The 24,521-nt window shown below is 43.6% G+C and overlaps 1 protein-coding gene across 4 annotated transcripts in view; it reads left to right on the top strand.

The window, feature by feature from the left end:
- AKAP13 (A-kinase anchoring protein 13) overlaps positions 1–24,521 on the top strand; it is a 208,304-nt gene that overhangs the window by 156,108 nt on the left and 27,675 nt on the right. For all 4 annotated transcript variants that reach the window (XM_044279452.1, XM_044279455.1, XM_044279453.1 and 1 more), the window contains 7 exons: positions 6,305–6,473; positions 17,508–17,569; positions 19,707–19,770; positions 22,266–22,404; positions 22,636–22,748; positions 23,046–23,192; positions 24,170–24,420. In XM_044279452.1, coding sequence (XP_044135387.1) covers positions 6,305–6,473; positions 17,508–17,569; positions 19,707–19,770; positions 22,266–22,404; positions 22,636–22,748; positions 23,046–23,192; positions 24,170–24,420 — 945 coding nt within the window. The remainder of the gene's footprint in view (positions 1–6,304; positions 6,474–17,507; positions 17,570–19,706; positions 19,771–22,265; positions 22,405–22,635; positions 22,749–23,045; positions 23,193–24,169; positions 24,421–24,521) is intronic.

Consider the following 24,521-nt stretch of genomic DNA (forward strand, 5'->3'; position numbering starts at 1 on the left):
GGGTCGAGAGTGCCGTTTGCAGTGCCACTCGATTTCTGCGTTGGCTCTGGCGGGACTGCTGTTCCCTCGCCTACTACTGTTTCCTCCTCTTCGGGTGTCGTGCAGTATGAGTTTTTTCTTTTGGCGCCCGCTCTGCGCTTCAGGCTGGTCCGCTACCGTGTTCGGGCCGCTTTTCTCGGGATGGTCACCCAACTTTTCTTGGGTGCCCGCTTACCCAGGTCCGTAGGACCTCCACCTTGGGTTCTTCAGGGTATTTGCCTTCTGCGTGGCTGTGAACCGGGCGTCTCAGTGAGCGGGGTTCTGCCTTTGAGCTGTCCTATGGCTCCCCTGTTGCCCACTCCTCCTTTCGGTTGGAGGGTGTTATGCCGGCCTCTGTCTCGACTGCCTTTCCTCGCCGGCTCTTCTTGGCTCCCGCTCGGTTCGGCTCGGCCCCCTCCGATGTGGCTTTTGCCCCGGCTGCGCTTCAGTGGCGGTTCCTTCGCTGCCCTCCCTTCTGGGGAGAGCTTGGTTGTTCATGTGGGTGGTTCTGATGTTCCTCTTGGCCTCGTACTGTCTCCCTTGTTCACTCTGGCTGTGACTTGGGAGGACTCCCATTCGGTCGAGATTGTCATTAGATCTCCCACACCGGGACTGTAGGACGTCTTCCTGTGGTGGCTACATCGACATGTACTTTGGCCTGTCTTGTCCTGGCGGTTGCTGGGCAGACCCTTCGGTTCCTTCCGTCTGTCCTTCTGCTCCCCCACTCCGGGTGGTTACAGGACAACGTTGCACGGGGGCCGACGGGTCCAGTTTTGCCGACCGTTCTGCCCGTGTTACTGGTCTGCGCCTATTCGCATTGGGTTTTTTTCCCGCTTGCCCGGGCGACTCTAGCGGGCTCGCTGGTGTTCGCTCCTGGCCGTGGTTTGTCCAGGATCTGTTGTAGGACTTAGGGGTTTTACCGGGGGTTCTGTGGGAAGCTGGGTGTTCCCCCACTCTGCCTTTCTCTCTCCATGGTTCTGTCCTTCTCCAGTCCGGCCTAGATCTGGGACTGGGACGCTGTTGCTTGAAGTGTCAAGTGTCAGCGCTGTCCTTCCCCTTTCAGCGTTCCCCGGCCCTCTGGGCCTGTCAGGACCCTCTTCCGTGGAGCGTCTTGGGGTTCCCTTGTACTGCCCCTGGGTACCGTCCTGGGCATTGCATACTGGGCTCTTGGCACTCCAATCTTTCCCTTGGAGCCGTTACAGAAGTTCTCTACTCCTTCTGTCCTGTACGGTTTTGTTTCCGTAGCCGTCGTGTCTCTGGCGGGTGCCTGGGTGGCGGCCCTTCTTGTTCCGAGCCTTCTCTTTCCTCAGGACAGGGCTGTTCTCCATCCCGTCTCTTCCTTCCTTCTGAAGGTGGTGTTTGTCTTTCATTTTAACGAGGCTTTCGTCCTCTCCTTCTCACCCCCGGGAACGGACACTTCACCGATTTGGGAGTTGTTTGGGCCTTGCGGTTTTTTTACTTGGAGATCTCCGACTCTTGTCGACGTTCGGTCTCTTGGTTTTCCAGGACGTCCGCGCAAAGGGTTGGTGGCCTCCAGGGTGGCTTTCCTCCGCTTTCTCACAGTGGTTATTGCTGTGGTTCCCGCACCAAGGGCAGGGTTCTGCTTTTGGTGTCACCGTTCATTTCACCAGAGCGGTCGGTGCCTCCTGGGCCGGAGGCATTTGGCTTCGGCCATGCGTCTGGCGAGGCGGTCACTGGTCTTCCTTACAGCGTTCTACAGGGTGCATACTCTGGCTTCGGCAGATGCTGCCTTGGGCCGCCTGGTCTGCGGGCGGCTGTTTCTTGATGACTTCGGGTGCTTCGCCTTGGTGCTGTGGTCCCTCCCCCTTTTGGACTGCTTTTGAACGTCCCAAGGTCTTCTGTGTCCCCCAAGGAAACTGGGCGAGAAAACGAGATTTTTGTATAACTTACCAGTAAAATCTCTTTCTCGCTCTTTCCTTGGGGGACACAGCACCCACCCATTCTTTGTTTTTCTCTGCACGGTTTCCGAGTTGTTTTACCCGTTGGGTAGTTGGCTTGTTGGTTCCGCTTTTGGACTTTGCCTTTTTTCACTACTTGGACACGCAACTGGCAGCCTCTCTCTCCAGGCTGAGGGTATAGCTGTGGAGGAGGGGCTTAACAGTTTTCACTTAGTGTCACGCCTCCTATGGAGATGAGCTATACCCAAGGTCTTCTGTGTCCCCCAAGGAAAGAGCGAGAAAGAGATTTTACTGGTAAGTTATACAAAAATCTCGTTTTATTTCAGTAATGCAAGTTAAAAGGAATTGCATTAATGCAGCTTAAAATTAGAATTTTGTGAAAAGGTTCAATATTCTAGGCTCAGTGTCACACTCTAGTCGGCTAATTAATCCATACCCCCTGAGCAAAGGGTACCTGAGATTGTGACTTTAAGGCTTTCATAAGCTGTAAGCCATAATCATCCAAATTATATCAAATAAAGGATTGAAATATCTCGCTTTGCCTGTAATGAGTCTCTCTCCTATATTAGTTTCATCTTTTAAGTTGCATTACTGACATAAATTAACTTTGCAAGATATTCTAATTTTTTTAGTTTCACCTGTATATTTAAACATAAAATCCTGCAGTTTTCGCATTGGCCACTAAGACTTGTTGTGTACGGATCACTTTAGTGCAGTTATCTACTTATCTGTTACTCTAAACCTGCCTGTAATGGTATCACCTTTGTGTATCGTCAAGTCCGGATCCACCATTCACAATAGGTGATTGTCACAGCTTATCTATTCTCCCCATGTACACTGACCTCTGCCCAGGTCACAGAGTATGCCTACAAAACTCTCCCATAGAAGTCAGTGAGGTCTCCTCCTGACCATCGTGTCTATGGACCATGGGGCTGTTGTAAAGCTATTTTCTTAGTGCTTTCTAAATGCTGATAACAGCTAAGACAAGATGGTCGCCCCCATAATCATGTTCAGAAAATAGAATAAATCTGCAATCAGAAAATAAAAACAAATTAGAAAAGGAAATGTGTTACTATCTGGTTTTAACTGGCAGATAACATTTTTGGTGACACATTTCCTTTACGGTTAGAATCACCACTGCACTTGGATATTATATTAGTATGCAATTATTCTTTTATTGCTCCGCCAGAAATACATTAATCAATAGCCGATGTTTTGTCCTCTCTTAGGACCTTGTTCACGGCCAGAACAGTCTGGAAGTAGAGAGCAGCGAGTAGCACTGTGGGATGGGAACGTTCCTATTCGCACTGCTCTCTACTTTCTACTTCCAGACTCTTCTGGCCGTGGTGATTCTAACCTTTATATGTGGGAGATCTCCTTACCACTGAGCACCAGACAGATATCTTCATGTCACAGTGCCCACCATTTATCCCTACATTTGCCTTAAAGGGGTTCTGCAGTTTGTTTAAACTGATCTATCCTCTCGATAGATCATCAGCATCTGATCGGCGGAGGTTTGACACCCGGGATCCCCGCTGATTAGCTGTTTGAGAAGGCAGCGGCACTCTAGCAGTGCCGCGGCCTTCTCGCTGTTTACCGCTGGCCCAGTGACGTCACGACTAGTATCAACTGGCCTGGGTGGGGCTAATCTCCATTCAAGTGAAGAGAGCTTAGCCGCAACCAGGCAAGTTGATACTAGTTGTGACGTCACTGGGCCGGCGGTAAACAGTGAGAGGGCCGCACCGCTGCTGGAGCGCCGCTGCCTTCTCAAACATCTGATTTATCCAGAGGATAGATCATCAGTTTAAACAAACTGCAGAACCCCTTTAGGATCTCACGTTCCTTGGGCCTTTTAAAAGTAAAAGAAGCAATGTGATTGGTTGCTTTGGGCAATTCTTCTTTTTTGCACCTTATTTAATATTTGTTTTTGCTCTCACCTTTTAAGGGAAATGAATGCGAACATAGGGGGAGATTTATCAAGACTGGCACTTTTTGCCCTGGTCTTGATATCACCTGGGCTGCCTCATTTATGCCTCCTGCTGCAGTCCGTGCACCTTAACAGAAATGTATGATCACTCAGAGCTGCCTTAGATGTCTGGATTCATGTGCACCAGAAAAATGGCGTGAATGAAGATAAATTTGTCTGTTGCTGGCCACACTCCTTTACTGTAATGCCCCCTTTTGAAAAAGTGGCGTAAAAAGAGGCACTTGTGACTTTTTTTCTTCAAAAAGTCGCATGTAAAAGGTCACAATGTGCAACTATTTGAAGCAACTTTCCTGGCACAAAGGAAATGATAAATCTCGTAGAACTGAACGGCAGCGTTCACAGATTGGCCTTTCGGTCTTGTTCTTGTAGTCAGACCAACGAGAAGATTTCTGCTAAGTCCCATTCCCTCTGCCCATGTGTATTTTTCACTAAAAAAGCATGTACATCCATTTGATAAAAGAAATATCAGTTTCTGTAAGATTTTCATTAGCAAAACAAATTGTTGCCATAGTTGTGGGTTATTAAAAAGCAGAAGTCATTTTTTTTTAACTTCCTTCCTTACTGTGACTTGCCTCTAACTTCTAGAGGACTCCGATGTTATGGCTGCGCGTTTTATTTAGAGCCCTTCTATACATGTGAGGTCTAGTCCTGGTGCAGGATGCCGTGGAGTAAATTTATTGAAGTGCCACAAATTAGGATAAGATATGCAGGATCCTGGCATGGTGAGGTAAGAACAGACTTGTCTACTCTTGTCTAATGCTTCCGGCTCGAGATTTGTATGACACTAATGCTCACTTGTCTTAATGTATATACGGTAATATTTGGCAATTAGATGAGCTTTTCTGTACTTGTTACATACTGTCCTTGGGTGCCTCTTAAGAAGGAAGTACACATTGTGCTGTAGATGTGGAGACCTAAAAACATAAGCTTTGCTTCTATGCAGAGCAGTTGTCCCCTCTTAAGGATTCCAGGGTCTAAGATTGCAGTGTCTTAGTTCTGATTAAATCTGATGGTCTGGTCCTTTTGTCTTCGATCGGTGAACGTATGAAACACTCCCTATACCTTTTGTTTCCCTAAGCCTTTAACATTTGCCGATAACCTTATATAAAATGCCTATGTGACTATTGAACAGATGGGAGCCTTCTGCATCCACTCCGTCAAATAGCGTGTTCCCGGCACCAGCGCCTGCCGTGACCAGCTTACGAGTGGGGGTGCCGAGTGCTGGACCCCACCAATATGTTATTGATGACCTATCCTGAGGATAGCTCATCAGTATCTGAAAGGTGGACAACCACTTTAAAATGTCTTGACTTTAAAGGAAATCACCCAAAATGTTATCTGCCAGTTAAAACCAGATAGTGACACGCATACTTTCTTCTAATCTGTTTTTATTTTCGGATTACAGATTTATTCTATTTCCTGAACATGATTATGGGGGGGCGGCCATCTTGCCTGTACTGTTCCTAACAGCATTTAGAAAGCATTAAGAAAATAGCTTTACGGCAGCCCCATGGTCCATAGACACAATGGTCAGGAGGGGACTTCATTGGGAGAGTTTTCTAGCCAGGACCTGTGCAGAGGTCATTGTACAAGAGAAGAATAGATGAGCTGTGACGATTACCTATTGTGAATGGTCGATCATGTCTTATCTGTACACAGAGGTGATGTCAATACAGGCAGGATTAAAATGACAGCTAAGCTGATAACTGCAGTAAAGTGACCTGTACAGACTGAGAAGTGACGCCTATTATTAGGCTTAGTGGCCAGTGTGAAAATTGCAGGATTTTATGTTTTTTGTTTTAAATGTAGATATTGACATGGGAAATTAACAAATAATTATATATGATTTTTTTGTGATTTAAACAATAGGTCATTTTCTGATGACACATTCTTTTTAAGGGGTTGTGCATACTTACCTTTTTCCCGGCGCTGGCTCCTGGCATCTTTGCTCCACGGCCTCGGCTGCTCCGCTGGGCTCCCTGAATGGAAATTTCCTGTTTAATGCCAAATGGTCATGTGATGCAAGGAGCGCAGATCACCACTGCGGTTTACATCCAGGGAGCCTGGCGGAGCAGCTATTACCTGGGACAAAGGAGCCCGGAGCCAGCACCGTTAAGCAGATAAGCATACCCCCATTCGCAGGTGTGCCAAGGATGGGGGGTAACCAAAACATCCGCCCCCATCCCCCCTGAAAAGTTGTAGACTTGTAGTAGCAGAACAAGCCTACAGAACTGAACATGGTTCCTTGTATCCCCTGCATGCTTCTGAATGGTGGAGATTTTAAAGAAAAATTGCTGCATGTCGTATCCTTTGCACTTTTGTAGTGTTTTTCTGTTTGCTAGCCCTTTTTTTATTTTTATTAATTCTTACTCTTCCGCAGGAAAAGGACAAGGATAAGACAAAAGACAAGGAAAAGGAGCCTAATGAAAAAAGCAAAGAGAAGCACAAAAGCAATGGGCATACATTTGTCACTGCAACGATGACTGATACCCTAACATGCAAAAGCTGCGACAAGCCTTTCACCAAAAAACCTGGTTGTGTGTGTCAAGGTAAGTAGCGAGTTGTTTAGGCCTCGTGCATTTGTCTTTTAGTGTGTGTTTTTAAGGAAATGGTTTCTCAACGTGCTCTTGAGCTGTCATTTCCCGTTCATTGTGACATTTGGACAGCACATGCCATGAAAATGTCTTTTTAATAGGTGGCCGTTATCAGAAGGCAGCTGAACAGTCAGTGCTGTGTGGGGAGCAAGATGTGAATTCACATTGTGCAGGGGCAGATTTATGAACACTAATGTTCAGTCACAACGCAACACTGAGAAACGAAAGCTGTGTTGTCATTGTTTTCTGTGGGAAAACGTGAGTTTTTAGGCTTCTTTCCCACAGTTTTTATGGAATTTTTGGGGCTTCCTTACTGTAATTTTTTTTTAAAAAATTAACAAAATTTGTGTGTTTTTGCAAGAGTTTTTTTGGGGGAGATTTTTTCGTTAGGTGGAGGGCTGTAATGTAACCTACTGATATAGAGCTACAGTGGAATATGTTGCCCATACATCCCTCCGCCCTCTACCGGTCGTGCACATCCCCTGTGGGCTCAATTCAAGATCTCTGGGAGGTCTTGCACAGAATAGGAAGGCAGAGCAGAGTCCTCAGTCATTTTTATTGCTGCAACCTGAACGTTCTGTGTAGTCACTGATGATGAGGAGTGTGTGGTCAGGGCGGCCATTTTATGGAAGATTGCGATCTGTCAGGGAGAGCTCATCCAATGACACATTGGAGCTCTCTGAAGTATCCAACCGGACTCTATCAACCTGATTCTGGACCATTCTCTGCAGTAATACATAGATCTAGATGACCTCCCCCCACTGTCAGCACTCAGTCTTACTTGAAATACATTGTCAGGACTGCTGTGCATGCGCACAGAAGTCCTCTCCATTATGTTAGAACAGCACCGCCGTCTGGACTGTGTATTTTAGCGCAGCAGGAAAATAAAATGATGGTCTACACTCCTCATCTGTAGTACTGCTCCTGTATTACTGTACTGAGTAGTCCAAAATTGGGGTGACAGATTCCCTTTCATGAAGAACGTGCCATACAGTGGATAGTATGGCCTCCGTTTATGGGATACATGTTTGCAAGACACAACGGGATGAAGGAGTGCAGTATACTGACATATACCCAACAGAGGCCAAAAGGACACTCTCTCTTTACCTGTCTGACTAATACATCTCCCCTTTGTGCTTAAATCCCACCTCTTTTCAAGACCTCTGATAGTTGTCATTGGATAAAAGAACATCAGACTTGGTTTTTATGTCTAGTACTTCTGAAATTTGTAAAATAGATACTTATACTACGTCTAGGAGAGCTAAATGCATCAGTGTAGGTAAAATGTATCTGGGAGGGCTGACTAGATACAGCTGTACCTGCGGCTGTTCATATATAAAACATGTACTGTTTGTATATTTATGTACGTGTGGATATTTGCTCCTAGCAGTCACCAGTGATTCATACTCTCCGATGTTCAGTAACAGTTTGTACACTTACCTGCTGAAGGACAGGTTTGGGTAGAATTATGTAACTGGTGTGGAAGCCGCATTGTAACCAGGCTATTAAAAAGATGGAAATAGAAACAATAATCATGACTATTAGCTAAAATCTAGTCCGAATGTTACCGTGTCCTACAGCCACGATGGTGAAAATCAGTAATGAAAATGTTTTATGTAGCATTGGGTCAGTAGGATTGTCTAATGTTTTATGCTCCACATAGCGAAAACTGACAATTAGGGTCTATTCACACGTCCGTTTTTTCTTTCCTGATCTGTTCCGTTTTTTGCTGAACAGATCTGGACCAGATCTGGACCCATTCATTTTCAATGGGTCCTGAAAAAAAACGGACAGCACAATGTCTGATTTTTTTCCAGGACCCATTGAAAATGAATGGGTCCAGATCTGGTCCAGATCTGTTCAGCAAAAAACGGAACAGATCAGGAAAGAAAAAACGGACGTGTGAATAGACCCTTAGACCTAAAAATTGATTGCCATTTTGGAAACAGCTGTGGTTAGAGCCCTGCATTACTTCTTGAATTGCAGTGGTGCTTAGAATTAAGTCACAATCCACAGAAGTCACTTCATATTTGAGAGGATGTACAATGCGATTGGTGCAGTGTTTGCATTATATCAAGGGCCCCCAATGCAATATGTGTATAAAGCGCCAATCCTATTTCTATCCTATTCCAGTCTCTCTATGTTTAGGTTTATACCCCTAGCCCATGTCTTTAATATTTAAGTAAATACAGTAAAATAGGTTTAAAATGGAAATGCTACATCTTTCTAGTATACGGTTTCATTCCCTCCCAATTCCTTTTTAGGATCTTTGCATACTGTGTACGGTACAGGCCCTAATATTTCTCACAATGGAGACACAAAAACAAGATTTTACTTTGTTCAAAAAGGCTTCCACTGTTTAAAACTTAACAAAAATGATAGCCATATTAGGTATCGCCGTGTCCGTAACAACCTGCTCTATTAAATGTCACATTATATGCCCCTCAGGTGAATGCTGTAAAAAAAGAAAAAAAACGATGCCATTTTTTTCACCTTGCCTCACAAAAAGCAATACCAAGCAATCAAAAAGTCTTATGTACCCCAAAATTGTACCAATGGAAACATCACCTCGTAAAAAATGCGCCCCCACATAAGACAATCACGTTAAAAAAACAATCCATCAAAATCTGCACTGCAAAAGCCATATAGACCTGTCATGTGCCCCCACAGCAGTTTACCACCACATATGGGGTGTTGCGGTATTCAGGAGAAAATGGGTAATAAATTATGGGGTGCTTTTTCTCCTCTTACCCCTTGTGAAAATGAAAAATTTGGGGCTAAAGCAACATTTTCTTGGAAGAAATGAAACTTTTCATTTTCACAGCCAAGTGTTTCTAAATTCTGTAAAACGCTTAGGGGTCAAAGTGCTCAGTACCCCCCTTAATATATTCTTTAAGGGGTATAGTTTCCAAAATGGGGTCACTTTTTGAATGTTTCCACTGTAGGGGTACGTCAGGGTCTCTTCAAATACAAAATGGTGTCCGAAAACCATTCAAGCAAAATCTGCCTCCAAAATCCATATGGCGCTCCTTTTCTTCTGACCACTGTCATTCAAAAAGTGCCCATAGGGCAGTTTATCGCCACATATGGGGTATTTATGTAAACTGCAGAATCAGAGTAATATATATTGAGGTTCATTTTGCTGTTAAAGAGGACCTTTCATCGGTCCAAACATTGTGAACTAAGTATCATGACATATACAGCGGCGCCCAGGAGTCTCACTGCACTTACTATTATCCCTGGGCTCCGCTCCGTTCTCCCGTTTTATGTCCTCCGGTATGTTTGGGGTCTTGGTTATAGTAGGCGGAGACTTAGGGGACTTGGTTATAGTAGGCGGAGACTGCCCTTGTTCTGCTGGGCATCTCCTTCTCCTAGGCTGTAGCGCTGGCCAATCGCAGCGCAGAGCTCACAGCCTAGGAGAAGGAGATGCCCAGCAGAACAAGGACATTCTCCTCCTACTATAACCAAGTCCCCGGACATACCGGAGGACATAACGGGAGAACGGAGCGGCACCCAGGGATAATAGTAAGTGCAGTGAGATCCCTGGGCGCCGCTGTATATGTTGTGATACTTAGTTCACAATGTTTGGGCCGATGAAAGGTCCTCTTTAACATAAAAAATCTACCGAAGAAGTGAAATTTTGAAATTTCACCTCCATTTTCCTTTAATTCTTGTGGAACACCTCAAGGGTTAACTAAGTTTGTAACATCAGTTTTGAATAATTTAAGGGGTGTAGTTTCTAAAATAGGGTAATTTCTGGGTGGTTTCTATTACATAAGCCCCTCAAAATCACTTTATACCTTAATTGGTGCTTAAAAAATGGCTTTGGGAAATTTTGTCGAAAATTTGAAAAATGGCTTCTAAACTTCTAAGCCTTCTAACATCCTAGAAAAATAAAATGACATTTACAAAATGATGCCAACATAAAGCAGACATACAGATGTAGCAGGGTTAACACACAAACGCTTAACACGATGAGTTAAGAAATTTTAGTTATCTTTAGCCATTGAAAAGCAATTGAAGGCGTTTGCCTCATGCATTTAGTTTAGATAACACGTCTCCTTAATAATGTGTGTCAACTCTACTACATCTGTATGTGGAATGTTGATTGATAACTTTTTTATGAGGAATTACTATCTGTTTTAAAAGTAGAAAAATTCTAATTTAAAAAATTGTGAATTTTTCCACGTTTTTGGTAAATTTTGAATTATTTTATAAATAAAGGTGAAATATATTGACTCAAATTTTCCACTGTCATGAAGTACAATGTGTCAAGATAAAACAGCCTCAGAATGGCCTGGATAAGTAAAAGTGTTACAAAGTTATTACCACATAAAGTGACACAAGTCAGATTTGCAAAAATCGGCCTGGGATTTAAGGTGAAAAGTGGCTCGGTACTGAAGGGGTTAAGAAGGGTCCATTGACAATGGGCTGATCACAAACTGTGCATGGTGGGGCCCCTGGACATCAGCTTTGCAGGGCACTGCAGCATGACCGTATTAATAAAGGGGCTGGCTGCAGTGCCCTCTACGGGTGGGTGGCTGGGAGCACTGCTGTACTGGGAAATGGAGATGCAGTGCTAAGCTAGAACTACAAACCCTTCATTCTCAGGGTCCTGAGGTTCCCAGAGGTCAGACACAGTCAATCATAAAGTGATGGCATATACCCCTTGTGTTGATCAGTCTGAGTTAGTGTACAGTATGATGACCTACGGGATCAGTTTTCACCCATGTGGATACCGTAGGCGAGTAATGTGTACAGCAGCCTACCATCAGTAGTCACAGGGTTTATGTAGGTGGGCAGGTAGCAGAGTCCTGTAAGGAACGCTTTCTGTTTCCCATTACATTAGTCAGAGAACGTGGTGAAATTGATGTCTTCCTCCGTCTCTGATAAGGAGCAGGTGGCTCTGTCCATGACAGTAAGTGGAAATCCCAGTGTTTCTGTGGAATCACGTGCATTCCTGTGTGTGTATACATGTCCGCGTCCGCTCCTCCTCCCCTGACTGCGCTGGGAGGAATGTAAGTACATGTAGCCTGCAGTAGTCACTGCCACCGCTCACAGGTACCAGACCCTACAGAGAAATGCGGCTGAAGGAGGTAAGTGCCATGTCTTCCATTCACTGCACCTCAACCGCTTCTCTATAGTTTTTATATTGGACTTGCTTGAAAGCATTATAATTTCCTATGACTGTTTTATGTCTCTATAAATTCTTAGTAACAAACACCTCCATGCTTCACAGACACTATACAGCTACAGATGTAGTGGAGCCGAGCGTGTCACATCATGAGGTCACCATATATTATCTCTGGTTCTACTTTAATCTGTTTAAACGTCTGCAATATTATGTTTTATCAGACAGTATGGAGGTAAAAAAAAAAAAAAGTCAGCTCTGCTACATCATTCCGAGCTGCAGTGAGAGGAGGGTGGAGTATCATGGCTCTGTAGGCAAATACTTTACGTGGATCCACGACTACAAAGTACAGTTCGGTGGAGCACTTTGTGTCTAATGTCATAGTTTTTTGGGAATCAGGTAGTTGAGGGATAACAGCTTGGGCCGTCATGGTTGTCTTTTTGTCACTTTTAAATGACATTGTATAGTGATCACTTTGAAGTTCACCAGTTATTGCTTAGTGATGTGAAGACGGAAGGTTAGTGTCACATTTGTGTACATGAGAATCTCCGGCACTACAGATGTACTACCCTTTCTGTAGTGTTAAGAGTGCGTAGTATGTTGTATACATGTATTTGTCACATGGGATTGTAATACTGGTTGTTTTCATGCTGTAAAAGAGGACCATTCTGGAGCACATTTTCTTATAACCCTGTTTTGTGCTCTTCCTCTGTTATTCCTAATAGAAATGTATGACTAAATTATCAACTGGGTGTTAGCATTTGGGGGCTATCCAATCAGACTCTAGTCAGAGCCAGGGAGACACCCCTTTGACAATGAGACTGGTAATACCCAGTTCTCAAATTATTCCTAGGTTTGTAGGAAAGATGGATGCCGAAATAACACTTTTATAAAAGATTAGAAAATAAGAGGTTCTGGGCGGCCACCCAGCCACTTCTTCCAAATGTTAACTTGCAGGGCCAGGCATTAGATGCGTCATCTTGCCTGGACACAGTATGATTCCACATCGGTGCATGCACAGTAGCTTTTTTCCCGGCACAGACTCCAGGCTCTACTGCGCATGCTCCGATGTGTAATGTGCAAGACTGGGCCAGACAAGATGACGTATGTAAGGCCCGGCCCTGATCAGCGCTCAGAAGTATAGGCTGGGCAGCAGAAGGAAGGAAGGGAGCTTTTATGCCCTCGGTGCATATTACCATTAAGTGATTTTTTGGGTGCAATGGAGGCAGCGGTTTACAAAGCACAGATAGTGTGTGCTATAGGTTAGCTAAGCCTGTTTATCACTGCCCTTGGTTTATTTCTGCTGATCTTTATGACAGACTCCCTTTAAATAATTCATGATTCAGCCTTTATGTATGTTCATAGTTACACTGGATGCTTTCTTTCACAACTGTCCTTAAGGATGGGTTCACATGTACTGTAGGTTTTTGTGGCAGTTTTTTGAGTCCGCAGTGGATCCAGCAAGAAGGAGAAGTCCTTCCTGTAATATTATTCATTCCCTTCCAACCGACTTCTGGGATAATAGTATGCCAGCTCTATTGTTCTCTGGTCACAGTGATGGTCTGAGAAGATGAAGTGTCACTGGTTGTCTTGCTAATGGTCCAAAGAAAGAGGCAGTTAAAGAGCCAGGACATTAACGAGATTCTGTCACCAGACACATCATTATGAATCCAACTTGCATGCAAGATGTGCACTTGTCAGTACTTGGTAATTGTCTTGGTCCTACTTCAATATGTGGCCCTACTTTTGAAGAAATCAGCATTTTTGTTTTTTTGCCAGTTAACCCCTGGATGCAACAAAAGCGTTATGGTTACACCCGAGGCTCTGCCCCTTTCTATTCTCTGCCACTCCCGGATGGCGACCACCGGGAGCTCAATCTCTGTACAACACATACACATTTTAGATGCAGATGGACTATGGTGACATTTGGTAGCATTTTTTTTTCTTATTATTGACTTAAATGTTATTTGTGCTAAAATAAATTTTTAGAATAGGTTTTTATTTGAAAACACAGTTTGCCTTCTGAAGCTTTTGTGTATTACACTACATAGTCAGCTGCAGAAAGCCATTCTCTGATAAAGCTGTCAGACTGGTAGTATATTCTCCGGCCCCCCCTCTGATTTTGGCATAACCGGACCTAGAGAAAAAATCCGACATTGTCATTTTATGTTAAGTTTTTAGTCTGCATTGAGCACATACACTCCTGACTTGTGCACCAAATGTAACTACCCATCCTGTGCACTGTAATGTTTAAAGGGAACCTGTCATCAACTTTGTGCTGCCCATACTAACGGCAGTATAAAGTAGAGACGGGTAAGTTGATTTCAGCGTCTGTCATTTATAAGTTATAAGTAAGTGGTTGCCGAGAACCAATATCATAATCCTTGCAGACCGGGCCTAGAAAAGAGTCCCGGCCACCTGAGAAGAGTCCTGGTTATTCATGAAGTCCTGCTCTCCTGCCCACCTGCTGATGGCTGACAGTCTTCTACCTAGTTTTCTCCCTTTCTCTCTAGGAGAGAACTGCCAATCATCAGCAGGTGGGTGAGAGCAGGAGATTATGTATACCCATGACTCTTCTCAGGCAGATTTGACTCTTCTCTAGGCCTGGGCTGCAATAATTATGATCCTGGTTCTCGCCAACCACTTACTTTTAGCTAATGAGTGACACACCGCTGAAATCAGCATTTCTGTCACTATTTTATGCTGCCCTCAGTGAGGTAAGCATAAAGTTGATGACAGGTTCCCTTTAATTCGGCTATCCTTTCTATTTCCACAGACCTTTTATGGCAAATGGGCCTCATGGGACCCCCTCTATTAGCCTGCGTGGACAGGCACTGGAAAGAGTGGCTCCCTCTCTGGTGTAACTGGCATGGCTATGTATTAAAGTACGCTTAACATCATAGACTATAATCATGTAGATCTCTTCTTAGGTACTCTGTATTGCTGTAGATTAAAACTGCCAGAAGTTGGGAAATATGGCTCAGGACATTTTATTGTCTTAAGAGCTGCCAGCAGTTATTGTGTAATTCTCCAGCTAACCTGGGTAACATCAGTTTCTTTGGCCTGTTAATGCCACTGCAGGTAGGAAAAAATAAAGAGATTAAGTTTAGTGTAGGCTCTGTTCACATTTGCATTGTGGTTTCCATTGATAGAAACCATAACGCCATGCCGGACCCATCACGCACTGGACACAAGACAAAAATTCACCTATAATGAGGTGCCTCCTGTTCCACCACGGTGTCCATTGTTTTTCCACACAAGGAATCTCTGCATGCAATCTGCAATGAAGTCCAATGCCCGAATCCCATCTGACCATTACGAATCAGTGAAGGAAAAGTGGATCCATCAAAGAAAGTCATAGCCGATCATGACCGATTGATCCGTCTTGTCTGTAAAAATGGAAATCATGACGCCAGTATGAGAGAGGCCTATCGCGCTTTTTCTAGAACCACTAAGTTAGAATAAAGCTTCTCTGAAATTGGACTTTCTCATGAGGATTTATTTGAATGAGAGTGGTGTGGCTCCCCCCATGTATGACCCTGACTTTGTGGTGAAGCTTCACCGCTGTCTTCCAAAGTGCATCAGCACAGTAGCGGTATGAGACCTGTCTGCGCGTTTTGGCTACTTCTCCATTCATATTGTGCCTGTATTTTGCTGTCTGCCTGCTCTGTTGCCATAGTCACTACCAGTCATTGGCTTGGGGTAGGATATATTTCTTTGGGAATTTGATGATGTAGTTTCTGAATATAAGGTCTTAAGAGGCTAGAAGATTCTACTCAAAAGGAGAATGAGTCTTTGTGAGGGAAGACAAGCTTGCAAACTGCCCACATAACATTTAGTCTAAGTGCCGGCTGGGAAGAGTGTCCAGAAATAACTCCCCACCATTTCCATTACTCCATGATATATTTAGATGATATTGCAGGATGCTGGGTCCCGCGAGATCATTGAATATAAAAAAAACCCTAACATTTGTTTTGATGGCAATTTCCTTCAGGTTCCTATCATACATGAAACCTGCTTTACACAAACATTTCCTTCCTGCATCAGCTTTATATTATTGGAGCCGGTTTCAGGTTGTTCTAAAAGTTGTGTTCTAGCATTTAATATTGCAGAAATAAAATCTAAAAATGTGATCGTGTCAATGAGGACACAAGTTTACCCTTGTAATCTCTAAATCTTTACTGGCCATTTGCAGCTAAAATCACAGACTTATCAGTACATATGGTACAGAAAGATAACATCTCCTATGACATATCAGTAGGACATGCCATAAAATTCTGATTTCGAATAGTGGGTAGGATTCTGACCTGTGGGCCCCGCGTCAAGGTCCCTTCAGCTTTTCTCCTGCACAGCTCGTTCCTAGCAACCTACTGTGGCAACCCAGGCTGTGCATGGAAACATTGTGAAGGAGCTGCCCCATCTTTCTGGTGGTGGTATCGGCAGTTGGGCCCCCACAATCAGCATTCTGATACTTGGACCCCCACAATCAGCATTTATAACTTTTTAAATGGTTCCAAATCATGCAATTAACAAGCATTAGGAACCTTTCTTGTGTTCATCAATAGTATGCATTCACACGGGAGGTCTCTCTCTTAGACATGATCCTGTCTTGCAATAAATTCTTCCTCTAGACACAGTCTTAAGCTGGCCATAACTAATGGAAGTTGAACTCCTCTAATATGTATGAGGGGTGTTTCAGCTGTTCTCCGAGAGGAGGATAGGGCTGTTAGAGTTCAACATGCCCGACTTATCCTCAGGATCAGGACTAATGCACACAACCGGTCTGCAAAACATGGATACCGGCCGTGTGCATTCTGCATTCCTTGTCCTTAATGTGGAGAATAATACGATATGTTTTTTTTTTTTTTTTTTTGCGATCTGGACACGGAATGCACACCCAGTCTTGTGTTTTTAGACATATTTTTATTTTATTTTTTCTGCCCCATTGAAGCTAATGGTTCCATATACGGGCCACAAAAAAATGAAGTGGACATGGAATTTTTTTTTTGTGTGCATGAGCTCTAAGGCTGGGTTCACACCTGAGCGTTTTACAGCACGTTCCTACGCACTGTAAAACGCTCAACAAGGAGAAACCAATGCTTCCCTATGGGAATGGTTCTCATTTGGGCATTTTACAGCGCGTACGATCGCGCTGTAAAACGCCAGACGCCCCAAGAAGTACATGAGCTTCTTTGGGGCTTCTTTGGGGCGTCTTGTCGCGCGTTCCCGTACATAGACTTTCGGGAACGCGCGACAATGTGCGTTCGCTTGTCTCTGTATGCGTGATTGCAAACGCCGGTACTATCGCGCATACAGAGCGCTCCATCGCGAACGCCTTGGTGTGAACCCAGCGTTAATCATCACTATCTGGTCGAGGGGATCTGTCTCTTAGCATCCCTGTTATCACCTGTTTGAAGGACTGCAGCATTCAGGTAAGTCCTGTGTCCTGTTCATGCCATACATTTTATAGCGGCTGTGCTGTGGTATTGCAGCACGATTTCATGTGACCGATGGACGTGATGTCACAGGCCTAGGAAGAGGCTGCGCCCCTATGGTCTGTTTGCTGGGAGTTGAACTGCCAATGATCAGATATTCCTATCCTGAGGAAAGGTCATCTGTATTTAAATCCACCACTGTGTCTGTCAGCTGCCTTCTCCCCTTTCCGCTATCAGTCCCTTTACACAGGGCGGTTATTGCTCCTGACAGTAGGCCTGTCACTCTGCTCCTGTAAAAGGGCCTTTAGCGGTAAAAGTAGTTTGAGTATGAGCTGTAGTGGTTACATTGTAATTAGATTTTCGTGTATTGTCTGCAGCTTTACTTGTAGACATTTTATTATATTGCCTGTTTACTCTTCTCAGAATGTGGCTTGGCTGTGCATAGAAGCTGCAGAGACGTCGTAGATTCCTGTGCAAAGATCAAGGTTTGTTTTGTGGTCTGTGTGCCTGTGTCCTGTCTGCGCTTTTTGAATAAATGTGTAATTGAATCAAGTTACTGAAATGACAAGACCCTGCTTGCGGTGTTACAGTACCATACTGCAGGAACTAATCAAAATGTATCCAGCACAGTAGGGAGGTCCAATAAAACGTCCACTTTATTTCTTCAGTTTCAGGTAGAGTCCAGCATGGCGTCCAGGGTGCTAGAATTGCTTATGCATTTAACTTTCTTGAAAGAAAATACAGTACATGGCACATTCCAGTACATGTAAATAAGGATATGAGGCGCACAGGAGTGGCTAAATAACAGAAGGAGGTGCTCACAGTAAAGAGGATTCGCCCCTCCTCTGACGGAATAAAACAATCAGATAAAGATACTGGGCACTCACTCTATAAGTGGAAACATGCGATTTATTAACATATAAGAAATAACTTAAAAACATATAGCAAATAGATCTAGTACATATAAATCAGATAAACAACATTGGAGATAATAAAATTGGAAATATAAAAAGTTAAAAACTAAAATGAATAATAATACACTGAATCGTAGATAAATAGAGCTGTAAGCGCAACAATGGTAATGGTGGCATTAGATCAGCAACATGTAGCAATCAGGTCATGAATGCGGCTTTGGAAAAAAATATATAATAGCCGTTTGAACGTTGCTTGGGGTCTTGGTGTATCCCCTATAAGTACTTAGATGGTAAGTCTGAATCCCCTCTTGGAAACAAAGTTGCTGAAACTCTAACAAATAGTTCACAGTGGGCGTTTAAAGCGGCGTATCCTGTTGAGGTTTTCAACTGCTGAAGTTGCAGTCCAATGTGTTGTTGGAAACGTTGCTCCCAGGTTGCCTCTGCCGTCACCCTGAATTGCTCTGGGCAACGCTCCGTAATGCTAAAGAGCCGGTGTCCTCCGAGCCTATAGCTGCCTTCTCCCACGCTAAGTTCAGTCTGCAGTCACGATACCTTGTATCCTCGTGCTGCGATCCAAATTGGTCAGCGTGTTAGGTCCTTGTTGCTTTCAGGGCATTCGCAGTCTTTTTCAAGAACAGCCTGGAATAGTTTCAGCATATAATCAACACGAATTCATGTGGTTAATCTGGGGGTCTTGGGCCAAACGCGTTTCGGGGCTTAACGTCACCCCTTCCTCAGTGGTAGTCAATCCCCCTCAAGAAATTCCTTTTATAAGATCCTTGCTGATTTAAATCCTTGGTTAATCTCCTGCAGCACAAAGGGGTCCTCTTACTACATGTTGCTTTCATTTATACACTGAGCAGATGGCAGATCTCCCTTCCTTCAGCTCCGCTGAGTGAGGGAGCGTCTGCCAAGCGCAGGGACAGGGAGAAGTGCCCACAGCCCAGGCACTGTTATCAGCTTGTGGGGAGGACCTGGCTTTAATCATTTACTTACAGTCCCTGGCTGTCAGTAATCTGACCCTGCACGCAGCCTGCTTCTGCGTCCTCCAACACATAGACGGACCATGCCTAGCAACCTTATTTTAAGCACAGGTAAAAATGGGCAGTACAGGGAACAAAACTGTGGAATTCAGGGGTAATTGAATACACAGTGAAAAGTTGAAATAGGGCCACCAAGGTGATATTAATCACTACAATCCAATTCTCCCCCCAAAAAATATACGACAGTTATCCTTTAAGAGGCCTTGAGACATGACTCTGATATTAAATAAGCCAGCATCTCATCTGCAGACAGCATGTATGCCTATAAGTCTCCTGATGCCTATTAAGGTGCCCTCTCCCCTAGGAGATAGTATCCCCTAAATCAGGCATCATCAAACTGCGGCCCTCCAGCTGTCGTAAAACTACAACTCCCAGCATGCCCGAACAGCCTACAGGTACCCGCCTACCGCAGGGCGTTGTGGGAGTTGTAGTTTTAAAACAGCTGGAGGGCCACAGTTTGAAGGTGCCTGCCCTAAATCCTAACTCTGAAAGAACACGACTTGCTGTGCTACACTGTTTCCATAGCTTTCATGCACTGCAATGGGAACTACTGAAACTGCAGAGTGCTGGTCTGCTCCGCTGGTTTTCAACTCCTTTAATGCTACTGCCATGATGTGAATGGCTGTAATAACTACATTATTAACTGCAAATGTCTTTCCTGACAGGAAGAAAAGATTTTACAAGCCCAGCAGGGGGCTGTCACTCAAACCGTGGTCATGAGAAATAAAGGTGAGCAAAGTCTGAACATACGAAGGACATAATTACTATAAGTGACTATCCAGTCATTTTTTAATTTTTTTATTCAGGAACCTAAATGCTGGCAGATTTTGTTTCTGACTTTTAAGTGTATGTTCACACCATGAATTCAAATCCAACATGTATTTTCACAACAGAAATCCGAGCAGCTTGAACTGCCAAGTAACTGCATGAGGATCACCCCAGTTATCATCCAGTGGGGTTAATCTTCACATTTCTGCAGGAAAAAAGTTACCTGCCATTTCTTTTCACTGGGGGAAAATGGCAGAAATTTGCTTGGAGATTTTCCTGTGCACGTGAATGAGGTTGTAGAAACTCCTTTTGTACGGAAAGGATGCATATTATGGCTCATTCACATTTTATGGATCGGGCCGTCTTTCTCCTGTGTAGAAATGCCTGTTCTTGTACACAATTACGGACAACAATCGGACAAGTTTTATCTTTGTTGTGGGACTGTGGAAAGAAGGTACAGATGTGGGCAGCACGGTTGGGTGAGTGGCCCCTTACTGTACATGAAAATTTATTTTACAATGGGCAAGAAGTTTTTTTTTTTTTTGTTTTTTTTTTGAAGAGCAGAATCAGATCCTATTATTTCTAATCTCATAAAACACCTGCAATAGTAAATGTTTCCAAACTCATGTTTTTTTGGAGATTTTTTTGTGCCAGTGTATGAAGAGGGCAAATGGTGCACCTAATTTATTAAAATGAACAAACCTTTTAGCAAATGCGGTGCATGTGCACATGTCTGCCTGTCTGAACATCTTGTTAGACATACACCAGTATGAGCTGCCTTATATTTGCACCTAAATTTTGCCTCTTCTCTACTTTCTAAGTTGTTAAAAATTTATTAGATTTCTATACCATAAAAAAGTATTGCTATACTCGATACCATGCGAAAAAAAAACACCAAAAAAGCTGCGTGCATTCCGCATTTTAAAAAATGGCGAATCGCACAGTTATAATTATTTTTTTCTGTTTCAGCATTCACCGCATAATTGTTTTTAAATATTTTAATAGTTTGGACTTTTAGATGTGGCGATATGAGATGTTTTATTTATTTATTGTTTATATATTTTATATGTTAAATTGTGAAAGGGGGTGATTTATACTTTGTTGTTTTTTTTTGTGTTTTTTTTTTACTTTTTATTTAATAACTATTAGCCCCCTTAGGGGCTAGAATCTGGGATCTTTTCATCCATTGTCCTATTCACCCTGATAGAGCTCTATCAGGGTGAATAGGACTTTACACTGTCCTTGCTGCCCTGTGCATAGTACACACAGCAGCAGGGAGCAGACTATAGCAGCCAGGGCTTCAGTAGCATCCTGGCTGCCATGGTAACCGATCTGAGCCCCAGGATTACACAGCTGGGGCTCCGATCACAAGCTGCCACTGTCACCAATGAGGAGGAGGGGAGGGGAACCTGTGGCCACTACCACCAATGATTTTAATACTGGGGGGTTGAGGGGGGGGTGCACAGCGCCACCAATGATTTTGATACTAGTATCGATAAATTTCAAATGCCAGTATCGTATCGATACCGGGACAAAAGTAAACCTTAGTTTAATTGTGCGTTTTTCATGCAGCCCTGGCACCATAGAAATGAATGGGACTTGCGTGAAAAACAGAAAGCACCTGGATGCAATCCAGATGTAATGCTTTTTAGGCCTCATGCACACGAACGTATTTTGTTTCAGTGTCCGTTCCCTTTTTTTTGCGGATAGGATGAGGACCCATTCATTTCAATGGTTCCGCCAAAAATACGGACAGTGCACAGTTTGCTGTCCGCATCCGTATGTCCGTTCCATAGCCCCGCAAAAAATATAGAGCATGTCCTATTCTTGTCCATTTTGGATGCAAGGACAGGCGTTGTTACAATTGATCCGCAAAAAAAACAGATGCAATACAGATGCCAAAAGGACATCTTTTTTTGCGGGGCTCAAGAGTTTTGTGGACTGCAAAACACATATGGTCGTGTGAATTTCGCCTTTCACTGATAGCATGCGTTTTTCATGCACATGAAAAAAACTGAACAATCTACATATCCTAGCAGCTATCTGGATATAATCTGGATGGAAAAAACGCACACACTGAACGCAATTGCAGAAAAAACTGATTGAACTTGCATGCAAAACCATCAGTTTTTTCCTAAACCGATCCTGACACAATCCATATCTCTTGTGGGAAAGAGGCCTTATCGTTCTCCTTGTCGCAGAATCGTCTTTTAGCTTTGGCTCAAAAAACTGCATCAAAAGCTGTGTGAAACCTTCCCAGCTATGAAGAAAGCCTCCTCTTCTGAAAGACCACTCCCGCTTGGCACCTTTTGAATTTGATGACCTAGAAGAAGTTGCTAAATCATTTGCTCAGTCTGTTTTCATTGTAAACTGTGCAATTTATGCTAAATACTGCAATGAACGGGTTAATATGTGTGAGCAATTGTATAATAGACTTGGATTTATTTATTTTTTAGGTTCCCAACCAAAGGAGCGGCCTCGCTCAGCAATCGTGGCAGTAGATGAAAAGTCTTTGATGACGCTTGGCTTCAACGCCAGAAGACCGCAGACTGCTCTGTCCATCTCCAAAAGTATCTCTACACAAAATATCTCAGGGTAGGAAGCTTTTAGTTTGCTGTGTAAACTCAATAAAAGGCAAAAAACCCTATTACAGTGCTGTTTCTCTTATCAGTAGGGTCTTGTTACCAGTTATGATATAAGCAGTGTAAAAAACTTTTCTTCATACTCTGATGTCTTATCACAGTGCATGATCAATAAGGCAGTATGTGGCCACTTCTATGACAATTCACTTTTGAAGGAAGGTTTTCATGAATGCTCTATCTGCAGGCTTGGGCGCGATGACAATCTTCTGGGCAGCTTGAGGGCTTTGTCACAATCAACAGACTCTTTGCACAAAGTCAGTAAGGGCAATGAGTCCATGGAGTCGCTGAGTGATGAAGGTAATAGGCTGTGCAGCTTTTTCACTGAGTCACGCAATACTCTTATTTTTATATATTTTTTTTTTTTCATGTATTCACTTTAGCCAATAGTAACGACTATAGTGCTCGACCCAATATCACCATCAAATGTAAACTTCCGTCTAATTTGGATATTTTTCTTTATTTCATAGTGACATAGGATTATGGTGTTCCATATTGTATTTTCACCCCCACAACTTCATAGTCGGCTTCATATTGTTTTCTACTCCTGCCAGTCGTTTTGGACTTTTAATTGCTAAGTAGTAATTTTTCTCCTAGGCACTGATCTGTATGAGGGGCAGCTCATGGGAGAGTTTGAGATGGACTCGAGGCAGCTGGAGAAGGCCTCTTGGAGTGAAGCAGTGGACAGCGGGTTTCTTATGCAACAAATGAAAGATGTTGTGAAACGTCAGGATGTTATTTATGGTGAGGAGGATGTTATGTATGATGTTGGATAACCCCTTTAATGGGTTTTTCAGAGATGTTTTAAATGATGACCTCTTTTTTGGATAGGTACTAATCAGTATCTGATTGGTGGGGGTCCGACACCCGGGACTCCCACTGATCAGCTGTTTGAGAAGGCACTGGTGCTCGTAGTATAGTGCCACCACCTTCTCTCAGCTCACCAGGCACAGTGTCCTACATTGTACAGCGGCTGTGCTTGGTATTGCAGCTCAGTCCCATTCACTTCTTCAGTATGGCTGAGCTGTGCCTAGGCCATGTGACTCATGAATATGGCGTCGCTGGCCTAGGCTAAGCTGTGAGAAGGCCGAGGAGCTACAAACGCAGTTACCTACTCAAAAAGATAATGGGCAGGGTCCCGGGTGTTGGACCCCCACTGATCAGATACTGATGACCTATCCAGAAGTTGGGTCATCAGTTAAAATATATTGGAAAACCCCTTTAATGGGGTTTTGCCACCGTTGCACTTATAGTTGATTAAAATTCTGTTTTATACGTGATTATTTTACACATATTAATGATGCAGCTTATATGCAAAGGTTTACATCTTTTCTGCCAATGATGGCGCTCGCTAGGGTTCATTGAGGTGTTCGCTTATTGTGTTCATTAATGAGCTTTGGATCGGGTGGCTGCGCATGCGCAGTTATACCAGAGTCTGCCTCAGCTCCTTGCATTGAGATAAGCGGAGCTCATCTCATGCATGTGCTGCAGTGAAATGAGATCCCTCTGTCTGGAGGAGTTATTTAGGACTATCACTCATATGCACAGCTTTTCACCGTTTTTCCATAGAACCAGATGAGTCAGATGGATCTCATGCACTTTATCTGCTGATCCTAAAGGTGCACTGCATTTTGGGAGGGCTGGTCTCTAAAGAGTAAATATTTTTCAGTTAAATGTCCATTTTGTTCTACAAATGTTAATAATGTTCTCTTTATGCACAGAGCTTATGCAGACTGAAATGCACCACATCCTCAGACTGAAGATCATGAGTGACATCTACTGTCAGGGAATGTCGTCTGAACTGCAGTATGAGCAGCAAGTCATAGAGAAGATCTTCCCATGCATGGAAGATCTGCTGAATCTCCACACTCAGTTCTTCCAGCGAATGTTGGAAAGAAAAAGGGAATCTATGGCTGAAAAAAGTGAGAAGAATTTTGTCATCAGAAGGATTGGTGATATTTGCACACACCAGGTAACATCTGTGCGTGTACTTTGTGCGTGTTAATGTCCTATTGACACTTATGATGTATGAATGTTGGTCCATAGTATGGAACCTTATTGCTCTATTATCGC

The sequence above is a fragment of the Bufo gargarizans genome, chromosome 2 (genome assembly GCF_014858855.1).
Source record: "Bufo gargarizans isolate SCDJY-AF-19 chromosome 2, ASM1485885v1, whole genome shotgun sequence".
Classification (NCBI taxonomy): Eukaryota; Metazoa; Chordata; class Amphibia; order Anura; family Bufonidae; genus Bufo; species Bufo gargarizans.